The sequence below is a fragment of the Musa acuminata genome, chromosome BXJ1-9 (genome assembly GCF_036884655.1).
Source record: "Musa acuminata AAA Group cultivar baxijiao chromosome BXJ1-9, Cavendish_Baxijiao_AAA, whole genome shotgun sequence".
In the NCBI taxonomy this organism is placed as follows: Eukaryota; Viridiplantae; Streptophyta; class Magnoliopsida; order Zingiberales; family Musaceae; genus Musa; species Musa acuminata.
In genome coordinates this window covers 13,526,455-13,540,885 of record NC_088335.1, presented here as the reverse complement: position 1 = coordinate 13,540,885, position 14,431 = coordinate 13,526,455, and the positions used below count along the sequence as shown (strand labels likewise).

General features: G+C 38.7%; 1 protein-coding gene across 3 annotated transcripts; it reads right to left on the bottom strand.

Annotated features, from left to right (window-relative positions):
• Positions 1-4,774: 4,774 nt before the first annotated feature.
• LOC135584087 (auxin response factor 16-like) lies at positions 4,775-13,854 on the bottom strand. Of its 3 annotated transcripts, none has more exons than XM_065083301.1 (13): positions 13,254-13,854; positions 12,615-12,730; positions 12,441-12,536; positions 12,300-12,356; positions 12,016-12,171; positions 11,835-11,919; positions 10,159-10,249; positions 9,906-10,070; positions 9,623-9,818; positions 9,314-9,452; positions 6,448-8,060; positions 5,498-5,688; positions 4,775-5,405 (listed from the first exon to the last, which is right to left on the bottom strand). In XM_065083301.1, the coding sequence occupies exons 1-13, from the start codon at positions 13,297-13,299 to the stop codon at positions 5,225-5,227; spliced, it is 3,132 nt and encodes a 1,043-aa protein (XP_064939373.1). In that variant the 5' UTR covers positions 13,300-13,854; the 3' UTR covers positions 4,775-5,224. The 3 variants fall into 3 exon arrangements, with proteins under 3 accessions (XP_064939373.1, XP_064939374.1, XP_064939375.1); XM_065083302.1 differs by having other exon boundaries at positions 12,615-12,727; XM_065083303.1 differs by lacking the exons at positions 12,300-12,356; positions 12,441-12,536; positions 12,615-12,730; positions 13,254-13,854 and having other exon boundaries at positions 11,835-11,935; positions 12,016-12,154.
• Positions 13,855-14,431: the final 577 nt, after the last annotated feature.

The window sequence follows — 14,431 nt, the reverse complement described above, 5'->3', positions numbered from 1 at the left end:
ATCCAACGACGTTATTTATTTCAGCTTAGAAATATATATATATATAACGATAAAAATTTACTTAGTTTAATTAGGAGAAAAATACATTGAATAATGAACAGAAAAATAGAAGTTTACTTAGTTTAGTTTAGAAAAAGAAGAATACGTTGAACAACGAACGAGCAATAGAAGATTACACAGTTTACTTGAGAAGATTAAGAACGAAGCTTAGTTTCATTTAGAAGAAACATACATTCAACAACCAGGATATCAAGAGATGACACTCATTGAAAGAGAGAGAGTGAAAGAGAGAGATTTGTGAGCGACATAATTAAGTCCAGAGCACAGGAAAAGAAGGCATGCAGTGGTTGTGGATAGTAGTAGTGTGTGTGGACAAACAGGGAAGAAAAGCCATGGAAAGAGAGAGAGAGAGAGAGAGGTGACCTCCCTCATCTTCGTTTTCGTGTTCACTGACAGAGTATACCTGCCCCTGCACATGCCAGAGTGAAAGAGGTGACCTACCTCATCTTGGTCTTCGTGTTCACTGACACAGTGTACCTGCCGCGACACATGGCAGGAATTTTGGGGCTTTAGGACCATGGAACGGGTAAGATGTTGCCAGCATTAGGTATCTAAAATAGTAAAGCCATTAATGGCCATTGACAATACCTCTGTTGGCTGATTAAACTTGTCCGAGATGATATATTTTAAAAATTAATTATTTAGTAAAATATAATCATATAATACCTTTTTCGATCCTTTAACTATGATCCTCGTAATACTATTATGACTTTTTTTATTAACAATAAATAATAATATGATCAATAGATAATCATTATAATGTAATGATAGCTAAATGTAATGATAACTTACTATAATGTAATGATAGCTAAAGGATCATATTATCACATGTTGGTCATATACGGAAAACATGTGATAGTCTGGATCAAACAATATAGGATGATACATGACCAAACGATTGATCGTCCATATCCCTTGATTGGCGTAGTCAGCTAATAAGAGTATTGGGTGCGATGGATATCATGCTATGCCTCAGTTTGAAATGTTGCACATCCCATTTTTGTGGTCGGTAATTCCATATCCAAAGTCACATATAAAAGGGAGGGACCTCTAATTACGTTGTCACACGATAACTCCATTCTCAGTATTAGCTAATTAGTCCACTAAACCCAAAGCTAACTTGATCTTTAGATGGACATTTATCAGGAACTCCCTCGATCTAGTTTTGTAGGTTTGACATTTCACAAATGGTAACTTGGACTAAGACTCACTTGAAACAGATTTTGGTTGGATATGAATAACCATCTTAGCTCAGACAAATTAGAATATGCACTACTAGATTGACGCCATAAGGAGGGCCACTAAAATATTTCAAGAAAATTTCATTGGACCATGTAGGCTAAACCTTAAAGAGCCAAATGGGCCAAATGGACCAGAGGATCCGAGCTCGATATTACCGAATGCTCCATTATTGAACCCTCACATCTCTATACTCCTAGAGTTGGTTCAACTTTGGCTCTTGGTCGGACTCACTCTCTCAACTTCTCAACTACTCGATCCACTACTCTTCTGTCAATTATTCCAAGAATTGATGACTAACCCACCACTTGCCCAACCTACAACTCCACTAGCTCAAATCATAACCATACTCGAAAAATCTTTCATAACTTGATTTAGTAAGTCTAATTCCTAGCAAGAGTGTTCTAATTTGTAGCTCCTTACCTGCTTGATGCAACTAGTCCAATCCACACAACAAGGGGTACAATCATGGATCTACCTCAAGAAAATAACTCTCTAAATCTCTGCTCTCGTAATCTGCTGAATAATCCTCCTCAAGAGGTAGAGGACTGAATGAATCGATCACTCAATCGATTAAACCACCCCCCTAGTGTGCAAGTCCAAAATTTAAGATGGACTAATGGCTAGAGGTCATAAAAAAGGAGATAAGATAGGAAAAGAAAAAATCAATAAGATAGGGAAAGCGAAGTCAATCTCTACTTAAGATCACCCTTCACCAAGAGTATTATAGAGGAACCAATCCCAATAGGGATTCAATACGACAACCCTAGAGCTATATGACAAGAGCTTTGACCTCACTAAGTATATAGTCACTTTTACCACTCATGTGACTTTGTTCGAGATGGCAGATTCTCTCATATGTAGTATTTTTCTGACAACTCTCAAACGGGAAGAAAGGAAATATATTGATTCTCTAAATCTCACATTAAAGCAAACTAATAGCAGGGTCACGACGGGGAAATGACAAGCCTTCAATATAAAAAAATCTAGGGGTGACATCACATACATAGCGGAAGAATAAAAAAAATAAAAAAATCATATTTCTCAAAAAGTGTTCGTCATTGTGTGAAGATTAGTGCGAAAAAACCTACTAAACTGAAAACCACGTATGAGATAGTTATGCTACCTAGGGAGATCATATATCCTTGAAATCATGTGTATCTATGAGAGAGGATGAAGGAGGTCAACTATCCTCATCTTTAGCGATGATCCACACGGTAGGAGTTGCGAGTATCTTCACACTTATCGGTTGAAAAAGAAAATGGGAGAGGAGAATAGGAGGTGGCAACTAAGAAGGCCCAACCTATGACCCTTGGTTCATTCCTATTTATAGAGGCCCCTTATCAACTTAACCTTAATAGATCCTGCCCTTTTAGGTATTGGATCTCCATCCAACTACCCAAACCTCTTAGATTAGTGGATCTCTATCCAATAAGAGATCCACTAATATCTCATTGGCTTTTATTAGATCTCATCTATAGGATTCAATAATTCAGGGTCTTATTGGATATCCAATAAGATAGGGGCTTCAGCGAATATCTCATATTCGAATCTCTACTCGTTGCAACACCTACCATATATGTGACCCTCTAGGCCTAATATTGAGCTGGCCGTGAGTCATACTTATTAGAACTCATTTTAGCTTAGTGAATTATTATCTCAATAATAATTCACTCGACTCATCCATTGCGGATGTACTAGGTCACTACATCGCAATCCCCAAACGATATAAGAGAATCCAATTCTTTGGACATATTTGTTCTTAGTTACTATGTACTTATAGTTCCTAATGTTGAGAAATCTGGGGTGACATCACATGCGCAATGGAAAAATAGAAAATAAAAATCTCAGAATTTTTGTAGAAAATAAGATTTCATCGTTGTGCAAAGATTGGTGTGCAAAAAACCCACAAAACTAAAAACTACGTGTATGAGAATTACCTATGGAGATTGTATATCCTTGAATTCCTACAGATCTGTGGGATTAGATAAATGAGTTCAAATGCAAGACGTTATTCAAATCGCTGCTCAAAACTCTTCCTCGCATGCACCACACAATCAAGAAAGGGCTGCCCATTCTTATTGTCCACACATCCTAAATAGGGGCTGTAGTATAAGGAGGAGAGGGAGAGAGAAGAATAGGAGGTGATAGCTTAAAAAAACCTAGCCCATGACCCTTTGGTTCCCTCCTATTTATAGAAGCATCATATTTGTTGAATCTTAGATTTTGATAATAAAACCAATTGATAATATTATGATCTAATCTACGTTTTGAGTGACGTAGGACTAGCTTCGATCAGGAGAGGCAAATTGATTATAGCAGGAAGAATAAGAAGTTGGGCCAGAATTAAACATGTCAGAAGATTAGATGTTAGACCGGAGGAATGATGGACGTGTCGGTAGAAGGCTTCGTATCATGAGTTCGGGCATCGGGCCAAGAAGATCGAACATTGCGCCAAGGAGATCAAATGTTACGAGAAGACAATATGTTGATTAGGCAATACGTTGAGGGAGAGGACAATGTGCCAAAGGGTCAGACAAAGCACCGGATGAACCAATGACATGTCGGACAAATTAATATTCTTGCTTGTAATAATTTGTCTAGATCGTAGTAGTTTTAGTTGTAATTGAGTTGGTTTAGAATGTAATTAGGCCAACCAAATTAGGGGCCAACTGGGCTTAAAGTGAGATTGTTTTGGGTCAAAAAAAAATGTCCATTTAGTGACCCAAAAGTTCGGTCAAGTGCTAGCACCGCCGGTCCAGCTGGTGACATCACTAGTGGTTTGAGTTTGAGGATCTAATCGGGATTGAATTTGGTTTAAAGAAGGCAAGATGTTTGAATCATCAAGTACAAATTTGGGATTAGATTTTGTTAATACAAATTCTGGTCCAAATGGATTCGGATCCAAATGGAGGTTCTTTCGGTGTCGTCGAATCGAAGGCATCCCAGTCGTCGAATCGAAGGCATCCCAACAAATGCTCCTCTCCTCTGATGAGCAAGTTAATTTTTGAGTTTGGGCTATTCAGTCTAATCGAATAGCTCTGATGAGAAGAAATGACCACACCTAGAGAACCCCTTTTATAGGTGAAAATATCATTGATAATTATTGGGGTGATTGCATATTGACTGGCTCAATCCAAACTTGGGCAATCACCGTGTTAACCTACTAATCACTCACATGTGGTTGATGTAATTTGGAGCGATTGACGAGACTATAAATTGTCATATGATGACAGGTTGACAACATATTACCATATGACAATGAGGCGTCAATCATGTCATTTACCACCTACCAGATTTGAATGCTAAAATAACTAATTAGATCGATATCTTATTGAGACCGATATCTATAAACTAATAAATATAAAAGCAAATCTCTCATGATCATATACGACTATTCTTGAAATGATCCTTGGTAGAGATGTCAGGCATGTAATGTAGATAGTGGAATTATGCATCCACCATACAACTCATGTACACAGATAAAAATGTCTCACTTACACAAAATGATACACCTATTCAAGCTTACATACATGTATATAGTACCAATAAGTTCTGTAATCAAATGATACACTAGTATTTCCTATAGCTAAATGTCATTTTGCTGCAAAACTCTGCTTCAAGCTGCATGCTAGGCAAATGCATGTATTATTTTTTTGACAACATCATACAAGCATTTATGTACATGTGACACGGCAATGCATGGTTGCAAGGATCACATATCTGACGAGAAAAATTGAAGCTTAGAGAACTGCACCAAGGTATTGCAGTGGGTGTCGAACAAACTGTAGCAAGGTCTCTGCAGAGAAAACATTTGCCTGGTCTTTTCATCGAAACTTCTCTTGAAGTGACTGTAGATTACCCAACCCGTTCATAACCAACCTCGTAGATCATATGTATCGATGATTATTTTTACTGAAGTGGATTAGTGATGAAAGGATGCAAATGAGGCATCATCAAATTGGCCTCTCCAGGGATTGCCACTATTGGACCCACTACAAGCTTCCGTTCGCACTGACAAACTTGTCAGGTTACCATCCAAACTCATCTGCTGGACTTCCGCTGCCGATAGTATCTTAATGCTCTGAACACAGCTAACAAATTCCCTGTAGCCAGATAGAAGTAGCAGTTACTTCAGTGCGCGACAAAACACTTAGAAATTGAACTAATAAAGGAATTGCTAATAGTGTGAGCTTACTCCCAAGGATCATCACCAACAAGTAAGATATCATTTTCATGATCCACATAGACCAACTTCCAATCGGTTCTGTATGTATCTTCTAGTTGCCCTTCAATCCCAAACATACGTGCAAGATCACGTCGAAGGTCGTCATAACCCTTGTAACGGGTCACATCAATACACCTTCCAACAGAACCACGCTTTTGAACCTTCAGTCAAAACATATAACTAGTATCATGAGAATATTCAACATTATAAACAATTGTGACAATACAGCTGCACTTCACACCATAGAAAAGGAAATTGCAACGGGGAAAATAGGCAGCATAGTAGGAGTTGCAACTCAAATGATGTGCCTTTTATTTCTTCATCAAATGTTACCAGCTATATTTTGCTACCTTAGAAGTCCTAATTAATATATCATAGCCCAAGTAAACCAAGTTAGAAGGCAGTTTAATTATCTAGACTGATCCAGTCTTTTAAGCAATCATTTGTGGTAAAATAAATCAGTTTTCAGATGATTTCTAGGAATATCTAGAAAAAAAGGTAATTTCTTCATATACTAAGATTTATGCATTAATATATACTTACATATACATATATATATACATATACATATACATATACATATACATATACATACACATATATACATATATATACATATATATACATATATATATATACATATATATACATATATATATATACATATATATATATATACATATATATACATATATATATATATATACATATACATATACATACACATATATATATATATATATACATATACATACACACACATATATATATATACATATATATACATATATATATATACATATATATATATATATACATATATATACATATATATATATATATATATACATATATATATATATATATACATATATAACCCATGTAGTTGATTGATTAAGTATTGAGAAGAGCCAGCAAACCTTAGTGTATGTTCGCATTCGTGGTGGTGGTGGTGGTTGGTTAGCCCACACTCCCCTATTAAGGACACCCTCGGTGACCACAACATCAGTTGAACACCCAGGTTTGAAGGACATGTCTGGCACACCAAATGATTGGGAACTTATATCTGCAGTGGATAACTCCGTATCAATGTCTTTCTGCTGGCCATATCCAGAAACCAGGTTCTGTATATCTTTTCTTGTGCCCAAGCCTCTTGAGAGCAGGGTATCTGGCATTGTTCCAAGAAGAAAATTGTCCCTGTGATCTTGACCATTACCATCCAGACAATGAGAGGGCAATGATACACCATCATGCCCACTACCTTCTAAACAAAAAGAAGTTGTAGAAGAAGCATCTAACTGATCAGTTACAGCCAGCTGATTGGGCATCTGCATGGATTCTTTTATGTTGAACTGCTCATGCTTGGCCATCAGTTGTGTCTTTCCTTGAAGTTCCGGAAGCATATTATCCAAAACTGGTGCAACTGTTTCTTCAACCAAAACCTTTTGTCCTTGCTGGACCTTACTGTGTAAGCTCAATGAATCAATGTTACTGTTAGTTGAAGGAAAGTTTGATGAACATGGAACATTGGTCCCACTGAGCGAAGACTGAGTTCTGAGAAGCAGAGGAGACTTTTGGCTATCCAGGGCAATGCTTTTGTGTGCTTGATGCAGTTGATCTGATTGAAGCGGTAAAAGATTGGAGCCATCGAGCTGCTGTTGGAAATCTTGGAAGTGTTGATTTTGCTGGGTCAGTTGCTGTGATAATTGAGATTGCAATGGTGGACTGAGCTGAGAGAGTAGCTGTTGCTGCTGAAGCTTTTGCAACATCTGCATCTGAATCTGTGGCTGCATTATATGCTGCAATTGGTCTTGCTGCTTCTGCAAGAGAGAACGTTGGCATTCTAATGGTTGTTGAACTGGCAATATCTGAGGCAACGGAGACTGACTGAGAGAGCCCATACTTGAGAGACAAGAGCCCTGCAATCCTTGCTGTTGTAGATGAGATGGCTGCAAATATTGACTTGATGAATGAGTTTGAAGTCCAATCTGTCCATTGCATGTCTGTTGTTGCATAAGCTGCTGGTCTGTGGCTTCTTGATTAGCAACAGGTCTAAGTTGCTGAGGTTGAGACTGTTGTAGCTGCCCTGGTTGTTGAAATTGTTGCTGCTGCAGATTGATAGATTTTTGTTGCAGTGGTGATGATTGCAGCTGATGTTGCATAGAAACGGAAGATTGTGTCAGCAAGTGTGGTTGCTGCTGCAGTTGATGAGGCAGTTGCAAAGTTTGATTCAGTTGTTGTGCTTGAGGACTTGACTTGGAATTAAAACTTGGCCCAGATGCAGCAGGTGTTTGAAAACTTAGCATTTTAGTTGGATCTTCTGTGACTACACCATCCTGTGTAGCTGATGCAACCATTGGAGAAAAGCACGCTGGTTGGGTAGCTGATGCCATTAAATGACGATTTTGTTGCACAGCCATCCACTGAACCAGGCTTAATCCTGGAAAGATTGCACTCTGACTGTCTTTTATGCTAAAGTCATCATTCAGCCATGGCATCACCCTATGCAAACCATTTCCAACTTCATACTCATCTGCAAAGTAAACAACGTTTAGCATATAAGCCAAGGAACAAAAGGATGATATTTGATGTGTCTTATAGAATAGCACGACATAATCCTAAGATTTTCCATGTTACACCAGCAATGCTTAGCCCTAATGCATCTAACTAGAATGGTTTTGTTGTCATGTTTTGTCAGAAGTAACATCTATACCTAAGTGACCTGGTCAAGCAGACATGCATGTTCAAAATTGTAAAGTTCTCACTAAAACTGGAACTCAAAAAATCCTATGCTAGTCCTTTGTTCTTCTTCTTTACTCTTCCAATAAATTGATGTGTTATCTATTGATCTTTCTAAAACGTTAAAATTTACAAAATGTTCTATGTAAAATGTGTCATTCAGAAAACTTTTTCTTTTGCAGAAAATGTGGTTCAATAAATAAAAGAGTGAGAAGAGCTCCTGGCCTCGATAAGATACATGAGGTATAGGGCTCATGATAACACGGCCTTGATTAATAACCTGGATTATACTGGTCACTAATCTTCATTTTACAATGACAATTGTTCTTTCTAGGAGATTAAAGGACTTCTATAGCCAATTGAAGAATTCTTTTTCAATGATGCAAATATAGCTACTTTTTCTTCACCAGGTAAGGAAATATATTTCAATCTTAATTGCACTAAACATGAGCAAAATTGGGGAAGTTTCAAGCATAGTTTGGCTAAATTGAGGGGGAAGGGGGAGGTGAATTATGACAATTATGGGCCCTGCCTACCAGCGAAAGAACCAAACAAAATGTTAGCTGCATGACCAAGGTTCAAAATTGAACATTTAAGTTTCTTCAAAAGTATCAATCTAAGACATTTAACTGTGGCAACTACCCAACATTCTCCCTTAGAAATAATTTCAAAAAACAAATGGGCATCAAGATATTCTTCAATCCTTAGATTCAACACTAATTAGCATTACTGACCAAAAAAATTGTTCTAAGATATACTCTTGCTAAACAATATATGAAAATAATATAGTACTTTTACTATTCAATTCAGCATCGTTTGATCAATATCTCAAGATATCAGCAGAGACATAAATCATAGTGAATTAGTGGGTTATGTCATAATCATGACAATATTATAATACAACAAACCAACAGAAGAGTCAGATTAGCCAAGCATACTGTCAAGTGCCTAAAATGCCTAAAAGACATCATGGTCATGACTTCATAAATGATATTGGACAAGATGGTAGCTAAAATTCATGATTACATTTCTATGTAACTTGCCTACCTGGGACTCCTGGCGATGTTGCAAAATTGGGCCTCAAGTATGGGGGTGGACACATATAGAAAGGAGTCACCACAGGTTCAATTTCCCATATTGACACTCGGGTCCGTCTCTCAGTCGCTGTTGATTCATCCCATCCAACCTGTCAATTAAAAGCTTACTGAGATATCATTTATAACATTGCTAGAGCAAAAATATATATATTCTCCAGAAGGACTTGTATGAACACATGGATATTGTCGATAAAGTTTCTTTTCTTTTAAGTGTGTCCTGTCGCAGATCAAAAGAATTGATCATGAGATATGTATTGACCTGGAGATTGCGCCACTGTGAGTTTTTCCACCGCACAGGATCTAAATCACTGATGCCTGTAATAGTGCCCATATATCTCCGGACTCCAGAGTCCTCAGTCTCAAACATCATCCTGAATCGCATGCCAAGAGACACCTGGGTATATATTGCCTTGTTGTACTTAGCCAACGGGATAACAAATTCTGAGCGGCTCGCCCTATTTTACAATGGGAATTCCATTAATATGCCAAACTGCAAGGAGATGATAAAATGTGTTTCATAGACACCAGGAAACCTGAAATACCTTGGGTTGTAAAAAATAGTAAATGGGCTATTATTGGTAGCAGCATGAGCAGCAGCAGCTAGGATTCCAATGTGCATGCTGTCACTAGATAAGACAGAAGATGATAGAGCATGCTGTTGTCTATTTGCACGCCTTATACCCAATAAAAGCTGTGACTTCTCATCTCTGAAAAGCAAGACAATTTTTCCCATCTTGTTCATGATTCAATATATACATTGAACATAAACATTTCCTATCAAATTTATCTTTCTACCGTATAAAGAGAACGGAGTCACCAGCAGAAAGTCTTTTTGTGCTAACAAACACACTCCATCCTGTTGTCAGTAAATGCCTTTTCGGTTGACCTGCAATTTTGTCAGTGCTGGAAATCAAACCAAGCAGACAACTAAAAAGGACTAAACAACTATCAGAGTTAAAAACATCACCATAAAGCTTTCATATGCACTGAGATGCACCTGCCTGGGCAGACAACTTATTGAATATAGACACTCTTTAAAAGCAATCTCAGTGAGTGCCCAACCTATACTCTTGCAAGAACCGACTTCTTCTTCTTCTTCTTTTTTTTTTTACTCAAAATGATGGGATTAACATAACACATCATGCTGCGTTCTACCAGTGATGCGAGAAATATCAAATTCTATCAAATACATTACAAGAAGCATATATCTGCAATTATAATCTAGCAAAGATTAGCAACACACAATGCTACAGCCTACAAACTTCTTTTGATGTCTAAAACTTGCAAGTGTCCAATTTTTCAGCAATTAACAAACTTAAGGCAGTTAAGATGACATAGACATCTGTTATTAAACTTGTAACAAATAACAAACCTTGGTACATGTTTAATAACAGATAGATCTGTATGTGAGAAAGAAAGATGGGGGCAGCAAGGAGGGAGGGAAACGATCAGGGGAGCAAACAAAAATGACCAAATAAACATGCAGTTGTTTTAATGAACTTCACATTTGCATCTCATAATTGCAAAGAAATTGACTGGTGATACACAACAAAGGAGCTCAAGCAACAGACATCTCATGACAACAAAAACAAGAAGTGATGAAACTTTGCAGAGAATGGTGGTTGTAAACCATTGGAATTTAGCCTCATAAGCATGGAATTATTAAGCTCAATATTAAATGAAACTCCAGGTATGATACGGAACACAAGAATCATTTGAAAAGAATTTTTTTAAAAAAAAATCCTGAAAGGTTAAACATGCTATTGCTCACCAACTAAAATGTGTTGTCAAATTTTAAGCTTCACATTCACAAAGAACATGCTCAACTAAAAAACTGAGTATCCCTGGGGGAAGGGGAGATGTTTGACCATGTGTTATAATTTGGTAAAAGGTTTATGGAAGCATTCATAAATGTTGGTAATTGATGATGTCACACAACCTCTGATCTTTGGTCTATAGTAACACAGAATTGCAGTGGAGGCAGGCACCAAGATGAAGATCACCAACCACTATATAGACCAATAACTTAAGAAATCCCAACAAAGCAGGTCTTCGACTCTGGAGCAAATGCAGATCTTTGAATGATGGGGGAGAGTGAACAAAACTTACATCATAGCATTACCTCGTACCCGGTCTATCATGTGAATAAAAATCTTAAGAGAAGCCCTATACCTTTACTAGGAAATTCTGGATAAGATGAGACTCTCCCTCTTGGGGTGATCCAAAGCAACAATAAATCACTTGTAATGATAAAGATTGATAATCATGGACAATGACAAGCCAATATGTGGAGTCAGAATAACTGTAGGCAGAATCTGTTAGTGGGTATTTTAGGGTAGATAAGTTCAATAATGACTACATAACTTAGATAATCATCTTCCGTATCTAATATATATTTCACTGTACTTACATAGTGAGCACTGATTGCAAAAATGAACCAACAAAAAGACAAGGAAGGTAGAGGTTCATACCACGATATATGTGTCGAAATGTCCATGAGACGTCATGCAAATCCTTGGCCACCAATTCTTGAGCTGGCGGTTGCATTGTGAAATCCTACCCAAATGTTATCCTTGTAAGACAAGCAAAGTCTACATCTGAATTTTAAACACTAAGAAGGAAGCTTGACAACCACAGATAAAGTCAACGTACTAGAGCTGGAAATATCTTTTCAGCAGCACGGCGGGGTACTGAAAATCCACCATGGGTACTTGTATCACTCGCTGTAAGTGTTTTGCAAAAGAACTCAGCTGGTTGCTTGTTCTGTTTGAGGCCTATTTCAGATGCCAGCATTGCTTCTCTATCATACTATTTCAAAGTTGTGTCATTTTATACATATCAACATGCAAAACAAAATAAAACCATAATAGCAAAGATAAAAAAGGCTGATACTGCAAGCTACTATCATCAAGAAATTGTGCTGCCTCCAAACCTACTTTGTTGACAGGTTGAAGAGTCATTTGAGCATAAACCTCATCTGTTTCAGCATCAGCCTGAAAAAAGATGCACTAGCATAAAACTTTGACAAAATATAAAGCACAATAAGGAAGGCAAGAGAATCTCTCTGCAAAACATACATGCATGGTGACATCAAGAAGCACACAAATCAGCTTGGATGGCAGTGAGGGATAATTTGGAATGCCATCAATCTCCTTCTGCATCGTGGCTGCGACCTGATATTGCCATGATACCATGATGTCATTCACAGACACAATTAGATAGATTCAGATCCAGACCACGAGAGGACGGACCTGTTCACTGTGGCCCTGAGGAAAGTAGACCACTAGGCTGCCGACTGGTGGCAAAGATACCAGTGGTCCAGCACAAGCATGCCATAGCTCAGAATCAATTCTTTTCTTTTCTCCTGCTTCACACACGGTAGCGCAAACAATCATCGGATACCGAAAGGTAAAATACGTGAGCACAACAAGTCGCAACTTCTACACTGATGAGTGGATACTCTAATAAGCATAGATGTGCATATATTCTGCAATAATATATTTAAAAAGGCAGTTCTGCAGCCTTCCGGCCTCGCTTGAGCTTCTTAAATGCCTGGATCTCAACCGCTCTGGGTGACCAATGAGTGCTTCACAATGCTATCATCAAATCCAACAACCAATTTGAGCCAGAGAGTGAAGAAGATGAACAGCGAGGCATCAAAAGATCGACATGAGACGACGCAGATAACGAAGAAGAAGACGAAGAAGAGGAAGACAGAAAACTTAGCAGCACCAGATTTTGAGAGAAACGAAAACAAGTGGCAGCGAAAATAGTAAATGGAATTCAAACTGAGACGACAACTCCAAATCACCGAACAGAGACATCTAAAGCCTGCGGTGCTACAAGCCAAAACTGGTAGAGGCAGAATCATTAGCAAACGACAAGTGCACCTTCCACTGGAGTCCCCGCGAATCCGCAGGCCGTGGGAACCTTCATCTGGGGCGGTCTGTTCCAAGAGCCACTCTTCCGATCTGAGATGCTCGAGCAGGAAAGCTCCTTTCTCGCTCCGTCCCCAGCCGCTCTCTCCCTTTATGGGCAAGAAAGCTTCCACCTTTCCGCCACCCTCCCTTTATAGCTTAAAGGCGACCTCCGCTCCATAGAAAACTCCCCGCAGTGCGATTGCGCCGCATAAGATCCATCAAAAAAGCAACCTTTTTCTCGTCGCCGTACCGAGAAGCTCCACCTGCACGAGCACCCCGAAACTACACAGTCCTCCCCTCCCCTCTTCCTTTGGTACCAAACCCCACCTGCCGGTCCCGGTCCAGCTAGTTCAGGCAGCGAGTAGGCTTCGGAGGACAGGGGAGGGAAGAGGGGTCGCGTCTGCTGCTGCTGCTTGGGTCGCGGCGACGAGGGAAGGGGAGACCGGAGAGGCGCCGGTAAACGAGGAAGCGGTGGGTTTCGCTGGGGTTCCGTGCGCTGCTGGTTCGGGTTGGGGGCGACACGAAAGGGATGGGGAGAGAGAAAGAGAGAGAGAGCGAGAGAAGGTACGATGGAAGCATCGCCGTCTTCTCCATCTTTTTAATGGAATAAAAATAATAATTAATAATTAACATTAAACACTAATTTTTTATAAAAAAAATATTTATAAATTATTTTAGACTTACTATATTTATTTTAAAATAGATATGTGAGTATATAAATGTGATTTTTTTGTTTATTTTATTTGGCTTCCCGTAAAACGGTGCGTGGAAACCGGAGGAGCAAATTGACTTTGATGTCCCTACAAGAATACTGCTTTTACAAGTATGCCACCACAGCCCGACCAAATTTTGATATAACCCTTCAAATATTAAAAATATGTCATATACATTTAATATATTAATATTACGTTTTAAAAAAATCATTACTAACTAACTCTTGTTAAAAAAGAAATACTCGTCTCAGTTAGTTTAAGTGTAAGTATTTAATTTAGAAGCACATTGGGTTTCCTCTTTATTATACATTATGGTGGGCGGGGAAACGGGGGAAACGAAGGCCGGGCGAAGCGGGCGTCGGGTGGTCCGACCGACGTGGGAGTGGCGTGGGAGGAGGGCGCAGCTTTTGTCGGACGCCGACGCGGAGGCGTACT